This window comes from Zootoca vivipara, chromosome 11 (genome assembly GCF_963506605.1).
Source record: "Zootoca vivipara chromosome 11, rZooViv1.1, whole genome shotgun sequence".
In the NCBI taxonomy this organism is placed as follows: Eukaryota; Metazoa; Chordata; class Lepidosauria; order Squamata; family Lacertidae; genus Zootoca; species Zootoca vivipara.
In genome coordinates, this window is record NC_083286.1 from 39,195,641 (window position 1) to 39,216,739 (window position 21,099).

Genomic DNA, 21,099 nt, shown 5'->3' on the forward strand with positions numbered 1-21,099 from the left:
ATACATTTAAAGAACATTTAAAGCACTTCTGTAAAATGGAATAATCAAGTACAGTGGATTTCCTTACAGATCCCTAAATATGAAAAATGGATGAGCGCTCAAGTGGGTATTGGTAGCTGCTAGCTACGCAGTAAAGCTAGGCTCTTTTTTGGTAAATATTTGTAGAGAGTGGGCCTGAAAACTGATGAGGTTGCTTCAGCTTCTGTACTGCTATTTTATTAATTTTACAATGGAAGACTCCCTCACAATCAGCAGCTCCAAATGTTTCTAGACTTCCATGGTCTGAAGGAATAGATCCTGCACTGAAGGGGGAGAGACGTGGTTCTTTCCCTTGCCAGAAGTCACCAGGTTACAATCTGGAGGGAAGACGGCTGCAATCTCCTGTAACCAAAGGTTTCTGAGCCAAGCTTATTATTCAGCATAAGATTCCCTTGCAAATTGGTGGACTCTCCTTTAAAGCAGAGGTTGGTTGGAGGGTCATCTGCCATAGATGCTTTAGCTGATATTCCTGCATTGCAGGGGCTTTGACGAGATGACCTTTGAGGTCCCTTCCAACTCTACAACTCTATGTTGTATTGCATCCTCTGAGGGAACTGCAGGGATCGAGATCTGTGCATGCCCTTCCATGCCAATCTGATTTGGGGCCCGATCCAGTGCTTCAGAGTGGTCCCAAGCCAATCTGGGCTCAACCAATTCAAGGGCCTTGCACTCTCATGCAAGCCTGGGAGGCTGCCTGCTTCCTTCTGCCATCACAGCCAGATCCCCACCCAACAATTTTGACAGCTCCAGGTCTGATCCAGGGCTGTTTCAACCTGATCCAGTGACATCCTGGGTTGAACACAATCAGCCCAATTCGGTTCAAAAGCCAGAATTTGGCTGGATCCAATGCACAGCACTCATGGCAGAATTTTAAGTTCTGACCAGCCTTCCACGCTGCTTAGCATCTCTCTTCCCTTGAGAGATCCAGGACCGAGATGAGGGGGACCTCTGCTGGACTTATCTTTGCTGCTGCTCTCTGTTCATGCTATCTTTCATAGTAAAGGGGTAAAGGTAAAGGGGACCCCTGACCATTAGGTCCATTAGCAGGAGGTGGGACCATGGAACTGGAGCTCACCCCGTCGCAGGGATTCGAACCGCCAACCTTCTGAGCAGCAAACCCTAGGCTCAGTGGTTTAACCACAGCGCCACCTGGGTCCCTATCTTTCATAGTAGTATAGTATAGAATTTCATACGGTTCCAGAGGGTTGGTGTTTGGATATATTACTGCATCTATGCACAAAATGGAGGAAGAATAAACTTTTTGAGATAGCTAGCCACACAAAGCTGACATGTGTTCAAATGTAGCCAGGACAGTAAGGTCCTCAGGCCATTGTTTAATAGCCGTGGGTCTCACAGATCTCATAGAATCATAGATTTGGAAGGGACCCTGAGGATCATCTAGTCCAACCCATGCAATGCAGGAATATGCAGCTGTCCCTTATGGGGATTGAACCTGCAACCCTGGTGTAGTCAGCACCACGCTCTAACCCCGTGGTTCCTAGTGTGAGGCACACACACCACAGGGGGGGCAATTTGATTTTCAAGGGGCAGAATTTGAGAATGAGTTATTAACAGTGAATTGCCTTTTAGGCTTCCTCCATGTGAATACAGTGGTTCACTTTTTGAATAATAAGAATTATATGTCACCGGGGGGGGGGGTGTGGTATCAGGACTTTAGAGATGCTTAGGTGAGGCATGGCCAAAAAAAAGTTTGAGAACCACTGCTCTGTCTAACCATTTGAGCTATCCACCTCCTCAGGGTTCAAAGTCTAAGTCTCTTGACAACCATAAGGACTCAGCTTTGAACATCTGGGTAGCATTTACATTTTTCAATTAAGTCAGGCTGTAGTTTTAATATGAGCAGATGTTTTTGTTCTCCCCTTTTCTCTCACTTTTTTTTCTTTCTCTCTCATTTCTCTGCCATATTAAAAAAAGAAAGAATAAACTTATCCAGGTGCACCACACAGAAATTTGAAGAGAAGCCTGCCCATCATTAAATCACCCGCTAGGCTGAAATAAGAACATTCTGAAACAGGTATACTAAGTGCATTGGGTTTTAAACTTTGATGATGGTTGTTAAAGCTCTCTATGACTGATGATTTTGTAGTCAGGATACAGATATATTTTGCCGGTGACATTTTTACATCAGTGGGTGCATGAAATAAACCAGATTCCGCTTCACAGTATGCTAACACTATTTTTATGGACTCCTGGTACCCAGTGTTAACAATTATAACCTTCAGCTTTATTGGAAAAGGCCAGGATGAATTAGCACTTCAGTTTAACAAAGAAAAGTTAAAAGAACGAAGAGCCATGCATAAGCTCCTGAACTGTTTGAACTATTAGAGGGCTGTAACTTTTTATTACTGAGATTTCTATTGACATTTTGCAATGCAAACATCACTAATGGCAATGGAAAATAGTTTGGAAGAATATGTTTCTTAGAGATAAAGACCATGTATAATAACCTTTAAACTTAATAGTAACATTCTTCTGTTTACACTAGGGGTAGAACTTGCCCCTTCTGTATTTAAAGACAAAGAGAGAGGATGATACATGATGCTTTCTCCCTGTAATTAAAATTTCAAAATGTGCACATTTATGGTGTTATAAGAATTTTAAGGTCATATATATATATAATAATTGTTCATAAAACATGTACATGAATGTACAGAAACATGTCTGAAGCAGCACAGGAAGACAGGCCTGACTGACACCATTTTGACTCTCTCTCTCTCTGACCAGGTGTTCCTCTGCAAGGAAGAAGGGGGGTGGGGGGAACCTTCTCATTGTCTCAGGAATTAAAGTGATAATCCCTGGCATCCTGATACCTGGGTGCCAGACAAAAGGGTGTGATTAACTTGGCTGGGAAACAGGGAAATGTAAATATCTCTTTTTTGTTGATTAGGTTTTGGGGGCAGGGGGCAGGGTCCAGGATGCTCAGATTACTGCCACCAGACCTCCCCTTTCATGCTGTACCTATGATGAATCTAGGGAGGGCGGTCTTGGGCTACACCCCTTCTGTGACGTATGGGTGATGCTTCTGGGGGGTGGGCTGAAACCAATTTCAAATTTCTTTTTAAGGGCAGGACACCTTTGTTTGGGGTTCCTTCCTTGTTCTCCTGCGTGAGAGGAAGGACCCTGTTGCAACAGTTTTTTATTCTTTAATAAACTGTACTTTGCTTTTGACAGCCTTAGTTTGGTCTCTGTCATTCTACGGCCAGCGGCAACATCGTGCCTGCTTGCCTGGATCCTTGGGCTCTCCCTGGGTCAGGATCCATTTCTCTGGGTTCATAGGAACCAGCTTAAATTTTACTTCAATGGGAAGGTTTCTAAATGTATATTTAGAATCTGTTCAAAAACTTTCAGGTAACATTTGATTTTTTTGAGGTGGGGTCAGTGAATTAAAGCATGGGGGGGGAACAGTGACAATTATGCAGTTAACAGTGGTCATTTACGAAATACATGTTGATGATACAGACATCCTGGCATTGGTAAGGCAATTAACACACAAAGTGTGATTAAAAATCCTTGGTCCTGATTGAGTCCACAAGTGCCCAAGCACCAAACCTGTTATGGAATTGTAATTCAGTGATTTCACATTGAAGTTTCCCTTTGAGACTGCTTTGTTCAACGATGGCCACTAATGTAAGTTACAGAGTTTCCTACGAGATTGAAATGTCTGGTTTTTGAATATTGCTACATCTGAAGTCAGAAAGGCATATGCCCATTTATTCTATTGCACAAAAGCTGGCTCACCAGAGTGCAAAAGGCATTGTTTGGAAATTATCACACAGACAACTAAACTGGATGAATATGATTGGAAATTTGTGGTGTTAGGAAGAACTGAAGCAGAAAACAGGATCCTGTGATCTTGACCTGGCCGCAGGTAGCTTGCCCATGTCTACAATTGCCCATACTTTGAAAGGCTTATGTTTTAATTATTAAATTTATATTCCACTTTTTTTGGTCCAAGCAGCTCAGGGTGGCACACACAGTCCCGTCCCCCTGCATTTAATCCCCCCAACAACCCTGTGAGGTGGGTAAGAGGCAGTGACTGGCCTAAGGACATCCAGTGAGCCTCATGGCCGAATGGATTGTTGTTGTTGTTTAGTCGTTTAGTCGTGTCCGACTCTTTGTGACCCCATGGACCATAGCACGCCAGGCACTCCTGTCTTCCACTGCCTCCCGCAGTTTGGTCAAACTCATGTTCGTAGCTTCGAGAACACTGTCCAACCATCTCATCCTCTGTCGTCCCCTTCTCCTAGTGCCCTCCATCTTTCCCAACATCAAGGTCTTTTCCAAAGATTCTTCTCTTCTCATGAGGTGGCCAAAGTATTGGAGCCTCAGCTTCACGATCTGTCCTTCCAGGGAGCACTCAGGGCTGATTTCCTTAAGAATGGATAGGTTTGATCTTCTTGCAGTCCATGGGACTCTCAAGAGTCTCCTCCAGCACCATAATTCAAAAGCATCAATTCTTCGGCGGTCAGCCTTCTTTATGGTCCAGCTCTCACTTCCATACATCACTACTGGGAAAACCATAGCTTTAACTATACGGACCTTTGTAGGCAAGGTGATGTCTCTGCTTTTTAAGATGCTGTCTAGGTTTGTCATTGCTTTTCTCCCAAGAAGCAGGCGTCTTTTAATTTCGTGACTGCTGTCACCATCTGCAGTGATCAAGGAGCCCAAGAAAGTAAAATCTCTCACTGCCTCCATTTCTTCCCCTTCTATTTGCCAGGAGGTGATGGGACCAGTGGCCATGCTCTTGGTTTTTTTGATGTTGAGCTTCAGACCATATTTTGCGCTCTCCTCTTTCACCCTCATTAAAAGGTTCTTTAATTCCTCCTCGCTTTCTGCCATCAAGGTTGTGTCATCTGCATATCTGAGGTTGTTGATATTTCTTCCGGCAATCTTAATTCCTGCTTGGGATTCATCTAGTCCAGCCTTTCGCATGATGAATTCTGCTTTATATGGCATAAGTGTGGTGTCATGTCCTAGGCCGAATGGATACGAACCCCCATCTCCTAGGACATGACACCACACTTATGCCATATAAAGCACTGGAAACAGCCCCATACTGCTGCAGCTGAGCAGCCTGAGAAACAAAACCTTCATGGGATTCTGCAATTGCTCCCCTTCCTCCTCCTCCCCAGGAGTAGTTGGTGGGAAATGAATCATAGTTGCCTCACCTCCCATATCTAGAACACACACCACTGTTGTGGTGCAAACCGCACTTGGGGTGATTCAGTTGGACTGCTGAAGGTTCTTGCAACCAGTCACTGAAGATCTATTGAAGCCAAATGATCAGGGACTTCAGGTCTGTGACCTCTCTAGGGTTTAAACTATGGTATATCCTCAAAATTATCTTTTGAGCATAGCAAAAATGGAATTTGGTGCTATCCAACAGCAATGGAACTGGAATTGGTTCTTATTATGGGCTATACTTAAAGAAAAAAATCAAAAATTAAGTCCATTCAGATGTTCCAGTTCTAGAATTCTAAAGATTCACCTTGCAAGCAAGAAACCTATTTCTCCTTAGCTCTTAAGGGGGGGGGGCAACAAAAAAAGGAGAGAATCCCACAATATTGTCTTATGCTTTGTCTAATGCTTTGTACCAGCTATGCCAACAGCTTACAAGTGATTGATCAATTCTAAATTGAGATATCAGAAGAGCACCAATCAGCAGAGTCTGGGGAAATGATTTTGGGTTCCAGATAGTCAGATCCATCCAGACAGCAAGAAGTTCTACAGGACATGATACTGTTTGATAGGTTGTTCGGGGTAAAACTAAACAGCCTGGTCCCTATCTCAGGCAATGCCTCTTCCCCTGTGAGCACTGACCACCCCACACCCATTTTTCAATGAGACCAAGCTCTCCATCTCATTGGGAAGCTAAATTGGCTTTCACATCTTTTTCTGTAGAACTCCCAACGCTGTGAAACTGTTTTCTGAGAGATGTTGACACAGCCTCCTCCTCCCTACCTACTTGCGGTTCAAACTCAGGCAATAGATCACAGGATTGCAAAAGAGCAGATTTCCTTCAAGGGAAGGTAGAGCACAGTTCTGACTGTTTTTGAAGCTAGGGCTCCAAGGAGACCAGTTCTTTATGGAGTATTGAAATAAAAATGCAGGAGAGGCAACACATCACACAGTTGTAACCCCAACCCCCCAAGCATCCCCCTCAGTAGCAGCCGAGTTGGCTGCTGCTCAAACAGGCACTCTCTCCACTTTATTCCATGGACTGTAGGACCATTTACAGATGCCAGATCACATCAAAAACATGAAATACGGGGAACTTTTAAGTAATCTAATGCGGAAAACCTGCTTAATGATATGAAGGAATTTCATGCAAGGAACTCTGCAGGAGAATCTAGATCACTGCAGGATTCACTCAGAATAAAGGGAGAAATTATCACCATTCTTATTTTGCAGCAATATGGCTTCTTAATTAAGCTGGGATTTATTAGGGGTGTCTATGAAAAGGAGAGATTTCCACTGATCAGCCACTAATCCCTACAAATCAAAAAGTCATACTTGATGGAAGCCCAACGAAGTTCTGAGCTCCTCAAAAGGAAAAGCAGGCTATAGGCCTATTGACTGAATAAACACATGAATATTGACAATTTTAAACTCCGTAGGCAAAGAATATCCGGCAGATGTAAATGGAAGGAGGCTATTGTTGGTTATGAAACCATCATTTTAAATTCTGACTTTGTGAGATTCAGGATTCATCACATCGCTTATTATTTAAAGGTTCTTTCTCTTTCACAGAAGGAATTCTCATTTATAAGAAGACCTTTAAAGATGTTGATAGACTACAACTCCCATCATCCTTTACCACTGACTGTGCTGACTGGGGCTGATGGGAGCTGTGAGTCTAGGGGTGAGATTTCTCATCATGAGCACACACAGAGAGCGGGGGAAGGCGGAGGGAGAATGAATGTTCCAAAATTTAGCTGCAGCTATTTTAGTAGCCAAACTCAGTCAGGTTTAAAGCTGTACATTTTGTGAAATTCCGTAATCCTAATGGTTGCATTACCATTAAAACATTTTACAACACCTTTAATTGTATCTTAATGTTATTTCGGCTTTAGCAACATTTTTTGGCCTTAGGCTGCAATCTTATTATACATGCTTACCTGTAAGTCCCACTGAGCTCATTGAGAATAATTCCTGAGAAGGGACTGCAATATAAATCTCTGACTAAACCTAAGGTCATGGGAGATGCACAATGGAATGCAATATGGCAATATTGCTACTTAAAATTCACTGCACTTCTATTCTTTATAGCTACAAGAAGTGTGTTAAAGGAGGCACTGCCTCTGAATTACTGATAAGGGTTCTATGCAGTCTTAGAGAATAAGAAAGAAGTGGGGTATCGTTGGAAAATGTAATTGAAATTCTACTCTTTTGAATTCTGGAAACATCAGGTTTCATTTTCTAGTACACTTGTAACCTACAGTTTACATGGCAAACTTGGCTCCCCACAGTTGCAGAGAGTTGCCAGCTTCCTGCAGCAAGCATTATACTAACGTTTTGATTGCATATTTCTGATTTGTTTCCTTAAAAACTGATTTCTGACATCAGAGAACAGGTGAACTTAAGAAGCCTTGCCTAAAAAGAAGAAGAAAGCCTCTTCTTAAAACAGGAGATTAGGAAGTGAGATAGGAGAAAATAGAATGAAGGTTCTGAGAACCTACAAGCTTTCTCAACTCCCTATCCTTGATGTGCAGCCTTTTTCATTTTCCCAGATAGACTTGAAGTCTGTCATTCCCATTCTCCCAGAATCAGCCAGAAGGACACAGCAATAGTAAGCACTATCTCACACCTCTTAACCACTTTAAAGGGGGCGCTTTTCTGCCACAGGATACATATCCCCATGTTCATTTAGGGTGTATAATACAGGTGAAACTCAGAAAATTGGAATATCATCGAAAAGTGCATTTATTCCAGTAATGCAACTTAAAGGTGAAACCAATATATGAGATAGAGGCATGACATGCAAAGCAAGATATGTCAAGCTTTTATTTGTTGTAATTGTAATTATTTGTCATTGTTGTTGTTTAGTCATTTAGTGTCCGACTCTTCGTGACCCCATGGACCAGAGCACGCCAGGCACTCCTGTCTTCCACTGCCTCCCACAGTTTGGTCACTCATGTTGGTGGCTTCGAGAACACTGTCTAACCATCTTGTCCTCTGTCGTCCCCTTCTCCTTGTGCCCTCAATCTTTCCCAACATCAGGGTCTTTTCCATGGAGTCTTCTCTTCTCTTCCAGCTCTCACTTCCATACAACACTACTGGGAAAACCATAGCTTTAACTATACGGACCTTTGTCGGCAAGGTGATGTCTCTGCTTTTTAAGATGCTGTCTAGGTTTGTCATTACTTTTCTCCCAAGAAGCAGGCGTCTTTTAATTTCGTGACTGCTGTCACCATCTGCAGTGATCAAGGAGCCCAAGAAAGTAAAATCTCTCACTGCCTCCATTTCTTCCCCTTCTATTTGCCAGGAGGTGATGGGACCAGTGGCCATGATCTTAGGTTTTTTTTTTGTTGAGCTTCAGACCATATTTTCTCCTCTTTCACCCTCATTTAAAGGTTCTTTAATTCTTCCTCACTTTCTGCCATCAAGGATGTGTCATCAGCATATCTGAAGTTGTTGATATTTCTTCCGGCAATCTTAATTCCGTTAATGTCGTTAGGCGGGTCAATTATAAATGGAATGTAATTAACGAAATGTAATAGCGATGTTTATTTTTGTATTATTGTAACTATTTGTTTTATTACAGTGGAATTTCCAAAAGAAAGCATTTGTAAAAATTTAAAGAAAAATAAAAAATAAAAAGTTGCATTACTGAAATAAATGCACTTTTCGACGATATTCTAATTTTCCAAGTTTCACCTGTATATTCACCTCCCATCATCCTGAGACCAGGTTATCAATTTTGAACTCACACACAGAGAAATCCACCACTGGGTCCATGTGCTACATTTTAAATCAAAATCATTTTTGAGGAGCTAAGACAAAAGCAAATTTATTAAACCTTTACATTCTACAGGTTATCAACATACTTATCAACATAGTAAATTCAAAACATTTGGATGACCTTATTGGTTTTCTTTTTTTGCAAAAGACGTCCAACTCCCCATAGAGGAAACCCTTAGAATACTTGCCACTATTTATACTATTTAAATTGAAGACTCAGTTGAGGACTTGCTCACCTCACATTCCTTCCCTCCACTCTTAAAACCTTACAATTAATTACAAGTTGAATCGTAAACAAAAGTATAAGGCAGTCTAATAGAGCTCATATCCTGTAGCCACTATTTCTTAAGTGTTAGGAGCACATGATTGAAAGATCAAAGCCACAGCCATTCTACAAACAGTAAATTAAACACCTGCTTTTATATCCTCTCGCGTGCGGAAACCTTTACTCGATATGCAAATTGCATTTTCGTGAAGCAAGCATGTAAAACTAATTAGAAGAGAGTTTATATTTATTATTTCAATCTTGTCTTAATTGGAAAAAAGAAGAAATCCAACGCCATAGCCTCTTTTTCCGTAGCTGCAAAAAAGAAAATCTCTCTTAAAAGGTGGGGTTTGCAGTTAGATGTAAGGCTGCCTAGTTTGCCCTTATAATGTTGAAGTGAAGAAAAGAGAAGTAGAAAATTTTGTCTCTGCTTTTTCAGAAGCCTTGTAAGAAGTCTTGGAGTTGTGTGACTATTTCTGTATCCACAGTTTCCATGAGCGCCTGAAAGCCTTGTTCTCCCAGCAATTCCTGTTGTGCCTTTAGCTTCTCATATACAAATTGCTGCAGCGACACAGAGTGTACTGGATCCTTCAGTGCAAGCTGTGGGATACAGATAAGAACAATATATAATAATGAAAACAGCAGGCAAACCCAGCGCAACGATGACTCATTCATCTATTTTATAATCTAAGTTGGAGCTTTTGTTTTCTGCAATTCTTACATCTGCCCATTCCAAATTCTTCCAAAGAGGAACTCTTGCTATTTCATCCATTGAAATTAATCTTTAGCTGCAGTGCTCATTAATTTAACATTGCTCACATCCCCTTAGAGTGGGAGGAAGCGAGTATAAAATCAGAGCTTTTGCTGACGATTTGGTAGTTATGATGGAAGATCCGATAGAAACAATAAAAAATTTGGATAAGAAATTGGCGGTGTATGGAGAATTGGCAGGATTTAAAACAAATGGAGGGAAAACTAAAATAATGACAAAAAATATGAGGAGGACAGATATAGAGGATTTAAGCCAAATAAAGGATTGGGAAGTGACGAATAAAATAAAATATCTAGGGGTAATATTAACACCAAATAACATAAATTTATTCGAGGATAATTATGCCAAAATATGGATCAAAATTAGAGAAGATTTGGAAAGGTGGACCGGGCTTAATTTGACGCTAGCAAGTAGAATTTCGGCGATTAAAATGATGGTCTTGCCTAAAATGCTTTTTCTATTTCAAATGTTGCCCATAAAAATTAAAAAAGAGACGTTTGAGAGGTGGAAAAAAGACCTTAGTAAGTTTATTTGGCAAAAAAAGAAAGCGAGGGTTCAGTTTAGATTGTTGACGGATGCTAAAGAGAGAGGAGGGTGGGGGGTCCCTGATTTAAAGTTGTATCATGCGGCAGCCTGCTTATGTTGGATGAAAGAATGGTTCACTCTAGAAGACAGAGATTTATTGAGGCTAGAAGGATTCAGGAATTGTGGAGGATGGCATGCATACCTGTTGAAAGAAAGAAAGGGGGATTATAATCTATTTACAAATCATATAATTAAAAAATCACTGTTATACATATGGGAAGAATATAAGAATCTATTAGAACCCAAAACCCCATGGTGGGCATCACCTTTCGAAATGGTGGCAATGGATAGTAATCCGAAGGGAGGGAAGTGGCAGACGTATAAAGATCTTGTGGAAAAAGTAGATGGTGAATATAGATTAAAATCATATCAACAGGTTGAGTGCTTCTGTCAAAGTTGGTTTCAATATTGTCAAGTACAAAGTGCATTTAATAAACATAAAATGATAGGTTTTTTGGAGAACAAATCAAAGTTACAAGATCTATTAATTGATAACCCAAAAAAACCATTGGCAAGAATATATAAATTTTTACTAGAATGGGAGATGAAGGACGAGGCGGTGAAGCATGTGATGATTAAATGGGCACAGGATGTGGGAAGAACAATATATAGTGAACAGTGGGAAAGGCTATGGAGAATTGACATTAACTTCACAGCCTGCATGGGAATCAGGGAAAACATCTGGAAAATAATCTATAGGTGGCATCTAACACCTGGAAAGTTAGCAAAAATATATAAAAACGATGCCGATAAATGCTGGAAGTGCAAGGAAATTAAAGGGGATTATTTCCACTGTTGGTGGGGTTGTAAAAAAATAAATAAATTTTGGACAGAAGTTTATGAGAATGTTAAAAAAATATTAAAATGGACATTTGAGAAAAAACCCGAGATCTTATTGTTAAGCCTGATCCCGGAGGATGTGCCTGCAGATAGAAAGAACATCTTGCTTTACGCCTGTGCCGCGGCCAGATTATTAATAGCACAAAATTGGAAGGGAGAGAAAGTACCGACTATTCAGGATTGGCGCATTAAATTAGTGGAATTTATGAATTTAGCTAAATTAACCGCGATAATTAGGAAAGTCCCCAAACAGAAATGGATAAAAGAATGGAAGTACGTAGAGGATTACTTGAGAGCTGAAGGTATTAGTGCTAGATGGGTAATTTGCTTTGAATAAATTCACACAAGGTTATGGGAATTGTAAGAATGGGTGAAGAAAATGAGATAAATGTAAATGATGTGTTTTATAAAGGAAAGCATAGTAACGTTCAGTATAATAGGAAACCGATATGTAAATGCTGGGAAGTTTATTTTTTGTATTTTCCTTTTTTTTTTTCCTTAATAAATTTTTTTTTTCTTTCTTTCCTAATAAGTTTCTAATAAGCTTAGGTTTCTTTTTTGTACAATTCTGATTTATGTTTGTATTAATGTATTTATTTGTGTTGATTTATGTTATGTTAGGTTGTGTTGAATTATTTGGATTTTATTGTCAATATGTGTAATATTTAATAAAGTATTTTAAACCTCAAAAAAAAAAAAAAAAAAAAACATTGCTCACATCCCCAAACGACAGATATCTTCATTTTTGCAGTTTTACCTCTCTCAGGAAATTTTAAAAGCCTAAGTACCACTGTTAAATTTCTCATTAGCCAACTAAGGCAGATGCTACACCAAGAAATAGCTCAGAATACCCAGGCTAAAAAAGTGTGAGGCAAAGCAAATACAGTGGTACCTCGACTTATGAATGACTCGACAACCGAATTTTTCGATTTACGAATGGGGCAAATGGCTGCACGCTTATGAATTTCTCGACATCCGAATGGAAACCGCAGCGGTTTTAGATAGGGTTTTTTTGACTTACAAATTTTTAGATAGGGTTGCTTCGACTTACGAATTTTTCCGTTTCCAATGCATTCCTATGGGAAATCGCGTTTCCAATGGCGCTTTCCGACTTACGAATTTTTCGACCTACAAAGGTGCCTTCGCAACAGATTAAATTCGTAAGTCGAGGCACCACTGTAGGTGTTAAGATCTTCACATCACCAGAGCTACAGCCTCAGCCCAAACATCAAGCAGTCTTACTTTCGGATTGGTCTGACTGATCTTTCTCCCTCTGATTATAAACATACCGTATATATTTATTATTTGAAGGCTGTGGAGTCTCTTTCAATGCTCCAGTCCTCAGTGAGATACACACAGTGCCTTCTGGCAACATTTCAAAAGTGAAGGTTTAGAAAATACCAAGTTTCAAGACCTCAGCTACGAAACAGAATTGCTATGGAAAATGAGACTAAAGAAAGCCCCTTTTCTATCTCCTTCCCAAGTAATTGCTGAAGAATTTCCTCCAGCCATAAAAACAACCATGTCCTCTAACTGTGCAAGATATTGTTCAGAGAAATCTATGGGGAAATCTAAAGGGAAAATGAGAACATAAATTGCAAAGTTCTGTTTGAGAAAAGCCCCTTATGTCATGTAACATTAGCTATTTTTCAGAACTGCATTTCCAACAGATTGACTGATTTTAGAAATACCCTCCCCCAAATCATTCAATGAAGGGGAGAAAAACTTGAAGAAAACTCTAAAATAGCAAACTGTACCTTCAAACAGAAGCTTACATGGTGATTTACAATGAATTAATAGTAGTGTTTGTGTCCAAAGTTTGGGAATTGGGTTTAAAATTAAAACTCACTTTACCACCACAAATGTCAATAAGATATAACTGGAGGGTTAATAGGAACTATAGTATGGAAAGCTGCAATATTAGGAACAAAAACAAATATGGATGCTCTCTGCTTGGAAAGCCTGAAACCTGTCCATTACTGGTCAAGAAACTCTGTTTTCTTCTACTCTCTTGAAATAAAGAACAGCTCTGTTGGAAGAAGGTTTCCAAATCTTTCCCATCCTCAAATTCTTTTCTGAGATTGCACACTCTTTAATCCCTTCTCCTGTTTGTTCCTGTGGTTGTGTGGTTAGAGTGTCATTTGCAGAACTAGAAGTTTCTATTCTAGACCTGCTCATGTCTCCCCCCTCCCTGCCCAACGTTACTCTTGTCTTCTGCAATGCCAAAGAGTGAATTTCCCCTCTGAAGTGTACCTTATGATGCCATTGGCCCTTGAGTAATGGGACCAGATGTAAGAAAAAGAGCTTTGATATATATTTCTTTTTAATCATGTAAGAACAACTTGAAAATATAATTTGGTAAATTCTGCAATTTTGTGTTAAAAATATAATTTGGTAAATTCTGCAATTTTGTTCTGCAAATTGTTATGCACTACTTTATCAAATTAACGATTATTTGCCTGTCACAGTATTGTTGTCTGAACAAAGACCTAAATAGGGATAGTACTGTAGCCCTGCTTCATCCTGTGCATTTTAACTGTCAATTTATTAATAGCATCTCATCTCCCTAGGCAACAATAAGAAATCACTTATTCTGTCAGGCTAGTTTAACCAACCTTAGCAGTTTTCTAATTATGAGAGCCTCTCCAAAATATTTTTAGCAGGCAGCAGCTTCCTTGATAGAACAGCTTAGTTAGCTGTGTCGCAAAATGTTAAAATGGAAGTTTGACTAAAGTTATCATATTTCCAGAATCCAGCAGAATAAATGTGCAAAGTTAATATTGGCATTACAAAGGTAGATGTTATAGCCATATACAGTGGTATCTCAGTTTAAGCACACAATTGGTTCCCGAAGTCTGTACTTAACCTGAAGCGTACTTAACCTGAAGCGAACTTTCCCATTGAAAGTAATGGAAAGTGGATTAATCCGTTCCAGACGGGTCAGCAGAGTACTTAAACTGAAAATACTCAAACCAAAACGTACTTAAACCGAGGCATGACTGTATAATTTCCCAGATTAAGGGCCGTGTCCAAAAAAGTCATTGTGTGTTTGGAACAACTTCCGCAAGCTCCACAGAACTTCCCCCATACATTGGTGGTGGGGGAGCAGGGAGAGGGAAGTGCCACTGCATTCATGGAAGTCCGCATGGAAGTTCACAGTTGGATACAACCCAGTGTATCTAGCAGTTACCGTATTTTTTGCTCCATAAGACACACTTTTTCCCTCCTAAAAAGGAAGGGGAAATGTCTGTGCGTCTTATGGAGCGAACACACTGGGCGGCAGCGGGATTCCCTTGAGCAGAGGGATGCCTCTGCCGCCAGAGCCATGGCCCCCAGCGGCGGCAGAGGGATGAGCAGCCCAAAAGTGGGCTGCTCCTTCCTCCTCCGCCGCCAGTGGCATTGATTCAGAATATTTTTTTTCTTGTTTTCCTCCTCTAAAAAAACTACGTGCGTCTTATGGTCAGGTGCGTCTTACGGCACGAAAAGGGCGGTAGTTAAAAGCACTGACTGCTTGGTGTGGTGGGTTGCTGTGAGGTGGCCGTTTTGGCATATATAAATAGAATAGAAATAAATAAGTAATAACTACACCCCCACACCCTGCATGTGCTTTTAGGAGGGGACCACCTCCAATATGTGTGATGCCTGACAATGTTATTTGAGGCATTTTTTTGGAAATTAAAAACTAGCTTTGTGGCAATGGCTGCCGCTGCTGTTTCATTTCGGTAAGAACACAAAAAGCTGCACCGCGGAATTAAAATCAGTGCCAAGAGACTAATATTTAACTGGGTTTTAGAAATTTAGGCAGATCCGCAAATGGCTCTGAGGCAATGAGACTAAAGAGTCCCAAGAGCTTAAGTATCCTAGAGAAAAGCAATTCGAAAATCGCATTAATAATTAATATTTTGTACAATTAGTCGGTGTATTGTTGCATTTTTATTTTTTACTCCATTATAAAGTTTGTCTGGCTACATAGCCACTTAATGCCTATTTTTGCTCATATCTTATAATTATGGTTTAATCAAAGAATGTTTGAAGTAAAACATTAGCACTAAAGACTGTCTTTAGGGAAACAACACAACACAGATATCACAAACTTGGGTTTGTGCCCAGGCTTTACCGTCAGCAAGTCTTACTTGGCTGTGAAGTGAAAGGAGGGCTTTTTCTGTGGTGGCCCCTGAACTACCTATTTCCACACCATGCATTTAAAGCACACTGTTCCCCCCCAAAGAATTCTGGGAACTGTCCATTGATAAGGGTGCTGGGAATTTTTCTATGAGGGGTAAACAACACTTCCCAGGAATTTTTAAAGCCATGTGCTTTAAATGTGTGGTATGGATGTAACCTCAATTTCTCTTGCATCTTATTGAAAACTGGCAAACTTTGGCTATTGGTAAATTGAGCTTTTGGGGGGGGGCTGATAATTTGGCTTTTGTTCTGAAATCTGTATTGCTGTTTCTAGCCTTGATTCTAATTTATTGTATATTATACTTTACATGAACCATTTTGAGAACATTCCTGCTGAAAGATGGCATACAAATATAGCATGCTAATAAAAACAACACATGTAATTCTACACTGCTGACTTAAATGCTCCGTAGTTTTGTATTTTGGCAGCTTTATTGCTGCTAAGCAGTAAAGCTGCTAGGGAATGGAGAAAAACCCACAAACTACCAATTTCACTAGAGAACTGAATTACTAAATTTATGTTCTAGCATAATTTACATACACTATCAGGTGGAAACACAGTCAATATTTTATAATGTACCTTCTATGAAAAAAAATCTATATTTGTTTACACATACGCAACCTCCTTTTAGGACTTGCTTTGGGGAGTGCTCCTTCAAAGAGGCAATATATATTTCTAAAGCTCCTTAATTTTAGAGCATCTTGACTAAAATGAAAGAAATAAAATTAGTATACGTGTTTGGATGATTAAATTCTGGCGTGTACAAGCTTTATGGACCCCCCGCACAACTGCTTTGCTTCTCGTTTCGCAACTTTAAAGTTGGCTCTGTGTATGTCTGGCTTATTAAGCCAGGATTTGATCATCTAATCCATGTAAGAGTTATAAAATGCTTCCTCCCCCCAGGTGAGCTCAACAATACCCTTACCCCAAAGTCTCCTTCCTTTTATTAATATATACGGTTCATACCAGCCCCCATTAAAAAGTGCTGGAACAATAATTTTATTTCAATTACACTCAATGAAGAATGTATCGAAAATGTCAAAAATCAAGTGAAATATGATGCTAATGAGATTTGAGAGGTAACCTAATTATACTCTTTGAAATCAATCATTACAAAGAGACAAATTATTTCAGTCATTAATGTATTTCTCAATTAGAGTGTATTACAGTGTAGAATGGGGGGGAAACCTAAACAAACCACAATTCCTAATGTAATGCTATTAAATCCTGCAAATAAAAATTGCTCATGATTAATCAGCATGTTCTTAAAGATTTTTAAAGCATATTATGCTAAACAAAGATTAAGTCACAAAATAGGGATTTTAATATATATTTCTGGTTCTAATAAGCAAGATTATATTTTTTCCTACTACAATATAAGGAATTGTAAGGCTGGAACTAGAGCTTACAAAAAGCAACAGCCCTGAGTCTCCTCATCTTTCCTATGCCATTGGCTACCATTACAAAATCTGAGACATTGTTGTTGTTGTTTAGTCGTTTAGTCGTGTCCGACTCTTCGTGACCCCATGGACCATAGCACGCCAGGCACTCCTGTCTTGCACTGCCTCCCGCAGTTTGGTCAAACTCATGTTCGTAGCTTCGAGAACACTGTCCAACCATCTTGTCCTCTGACGTCCCCTTCTCCTAGTGCCCTCAATCTTTCCCAACATCAGGGTCTTTTCCAAGGATTCTTCTCTTCTCATGAGGTGGCCAAAGTATTGGAGCCTCAGCTTCACGATCTGTCCTTCCAGGGAGCACTCAGGGCTGATTTCCTTAAGAATGGATAGGTTTGATCTTCTTGCAGTCCATGGGACTCTCAAGAGTCTCCTCCAGCACCACAATTCAAAAGCATCAATTCTTCGGCGATCAGCCTTCTTTATGGTCCAGCTCTCACTTCCATACATCACTACTGGGAAAACCATAGCTTTAACTATACGGACCTTTGTCGGCAAGGTGATGTCTCTGCTCTGAGACATACCATGGCTTATCATGAACAAGCAGTGAGTGTGTTGCTGAATTGCTCCCATTTCTCTCCTCCCTTCACTGAACTGGAAAGAACAAACCTTGGCTTTTGTCTACAAGGGCATGTGGACCAATGCTCGTTTCTCCAAAAGAAGCCAAACTAATCTTGGCCCGGCACTCTGGTTTGTTTGGAGAGAAGCAAACCATGAACACAGGTTCACAAACCATGGCAAGCCAAGATTTGTGCTTTAAGCCAAACAGGAATGATTCAGCAGCATGCACAACTAAGCCATGTGCATTCACAGCAAGCCATGGTAATGTTCAATTACACCCAGTGTCTAGTTTTCGCCTCGGAATCTCAGCATAAAAATCCATGTACTCTGAACCAGTTGAAAAATTCTTACTACAAATCAACTGCAAACACATGATAAAGTGTGTATTCAGGCAACTGGGAGTTATGCAATAGCCCCTTAAGTGCTTATCATAAGGAGAGGAGGTTCTAATAGTATCCCACAACATGGCTGGATCAAGTGTTAAAACACATTTGTGTGTGTGTGTGTGTGTGTGTGTGTGTGTGTTTTGGAACAGCTATGATAGGGTTTTGCTCTATGAGTCAGAGGTTGTGAATGACTGCTACTCATATGGTTGTACCTGCCACAGAGTAAAATTCCAAAGAGGCTACTATGTGGTTTTTAGCATCTAAATCCAACCACCTGGAGATCACGTTAGTAGCTGAGGGCTTTTTTGTGTGCGCACATGGACGGCAAGATATATGTATTTAAAATTTAAAATTACGGTACGAAATGTTCATTTGGAATGAATGCGAGTAGAATAGAAATCAAATAGCTAACTCAAAGCATAATAAACACTCACAACACACAAATGTCTTTTTGTCTGTATGAATACAATTTGTGATGATTTAGGATTTCAGTGCTAAAATGACTCCCAGAAATTTTGGTGAGGACCACCAATCAAATCAAATCTTAATTCTAATCACAAACAAGGCCATTCAGATTCAACGAAAAAGCAGAAGCTCTCAAAAACCAAAGAAGCATTGCAACTTTAACTGGCTTAGCAGTCACTAAATCTACTTATGTTAAATGATTTTAACTTTATGACAAAAAAATGGAATTATTGTCATTCTAATTCCTATGGTTTGTGATAGTTCTTCACTTAGCCAACAGGAGGCATTCTTCACCAAACTTTAAAGTACTACAGTCTAACTTCACAAGTTGAGACATTTCACAACTCAGTTATTTCTGTTTCTCTGTTCCCTTCCGTGTTGGTGCCAGCAGTTCAAGTGTAATATACCTAGAATTAGCGGCCAGGAAAGGCCTAGGTAAACCAGCCAAGTTTTCAGCAAACCCCACAAACCTCATTAGAACCTTTGATAAGTAGGGGGAGGGGATCCATTAATGAGCCTGGATAGTAATTTTCTATTTATTGTCGTTCATATAGAGGAATATTCTCCCTTTGCCTTACTTCTGTCTTATACAAAATATGTCTTTTATTCCAGCATGTTAGACTATGTTTTTCTTCCGCTTCTATTCTTCATTAATGATGATTAGTGCTTCATACTGCTGTAACATTTTTAAGCTATAGGCTTATAAGTAAAACATATCTAACTCTGAAGCTGCAAACTTATGCACACCCACTTGGAGGTCTGCTCCATTTAACCTAGCAGGCCATACTTACCGGTATGTGCTAACATGTCTAGGATTCAGGTGTGAACAACCCAGCAAAGACAGTATTTGTTTCTCTCATCTGAGTCATCTTTCCCCACAGAAACAAAACCATAAACCTCCCCGGAGTTATAGTTCTAATCACTGTATCTTGCTTAATTATAATATAGACATTTGTGACTCATTGGGTGGTTACAGAAACTAGGGCAACTACATGCACTTCACGGAAGCATGGCTGTCTCTCAATATGGAATCCTAAAATAGTTCCATCGTATTTCTGATCATTGTCTATGTGCTGTAACATTTTGTAGTGTGAAGCCATTAGAAATATAGGCATGAGAACCCTGAAACTATATTTAGATTATCAAGTAGAACTTTTATAATTCAGGGTCTCCAACGAAGCATTTTCAAGAATGTTATTCCTGTCATGTGCAGGGCCAATTAGAGCTGCAGAGTTTCAATTTGTAGATGATAGAGTTGTGTTGAGAGAACACAACTGGATTTTTCAGCAGTGAGGAACATAATCAGTATTTGAGATAATATTAAATGACAAGCGAACACTCCCCACCCCTTCTTTTGCAGAACACATTCTAAAGGAACTGGATATATGGTGAAGTATTATTGACCAGTGAAGCAAGAGCATACGGATGCCCATGGTTTGGGGGCCAGTGGTCAAATCTCAGTGACATTGGTGTCCACATGCATGACAATTACTGACTCCTTCCTCATTCTGTTAGCCTATCATTATAGCTGGTGGTTCCCACGATCTTCATAATCAGGAAAGGGAAATGATTTGAAATAAGCCTAATTTAAAAACTGGGCATGAAAGCAAACTAGCATCAGGATGAACTTCCTCATCTGTTTCAAACGGGAGTATGAACATTCCTATTCCTTGCCCTATGAGCTGGGACTAGCACTCAGTTGCTAGGATAGCAAGCTCTCTTGCCGAGTCACACACAAGGACTTCTTCATGTGATCTTCCTACCCCCTTTAGGACAGAATCATGTTTTTTGTGTCTCTGCTAGCATGGAGCACCAAATTCACACCAGCTGCTCACTCAGAGGAGGGAGAATGAACCAAATGCCAGTCCCTACTATGTGGAACCATTGGTTAATAAAATTATCACCAGTTATCTAGTATTTGCCCCCCAGGAATTATGGACATGATAACAATTAAACCGAGGAACAAAAAAGTTGGTCTGTGCATGGCTAAATTACATCTTTCGACACTCGAAGTGCTGGACACGTACCATCCTTTTCCTTTTGTCTTGCTCTGTGGGAGGCTCGTCTTCTTCCGTCAGTTTGGGCTCTTCAGAAAGAGACATCAGCATGCAACTAAAAATCAGGATGCAAATAAATTAGGGCTTTCAACTTAGGCATGCCAAGAGAAGTTAAAAGTCTAATATACTTTTTTTTGTCTTCTCATTCAAACTGTTTGTTGCATCCTTGTATAGGTTCACTGTACAAAGGGAATTGTGCTTGCAACGCAAGGTCACAAATGCAACGTTATGTTATCTTTCGGTCTGCGATTGGATCCTTAAAGATTTGTTTTGTAACTTTTAAAGCTCCGTGGAGTGTGAGGGCTTCAAAGCAAGGGTATAAAACAAAGAACAACATTTACCTGTTCACAAATAGATAAACACAAGAGGGAACCTGCACTGCTTCTTTAACTTTGTTTATAGCAAAATAAAAAAATTCCTTCAGTAGCACCTTAAAGACCAACTAAGTTTTTATTTTGGTATGAGCTTTCGTGTGCATGCACACTTCATCAGATACACTGATATATC

General features: G+C 39.9%; 1 protein-coding gene across 1 annotated transcript in view; it reads right to left on the reverse strand.

Moving 5' to 3' along the window:
- Positions 1-9,054: 9,054 nt before the first annotated feature.
- IPO11 (importin 11) overlaps positions 9,055-21,099 on the reverse strand; it is a 69,412-nt gene continuing 57,367 nt past the window's right edge. The window contains exons 28-29 of the mRNA XM_035100450.2: positions 20,563-20,647; positions 9,055-9,886 (exon numbers count right to left, since the gene is read on the reverse strand). Of these exons, the coding sequence (XP_034956341.1) occupies positions 9,722-9,886; positions 20,563-20,647 (250 nt within the window). The 3' untranslated portion in view covers positions 9,055-9,721. The remainder of the gene's footprint in view (positions 9,887-20,562; positions 20,648-21,099) is intronic.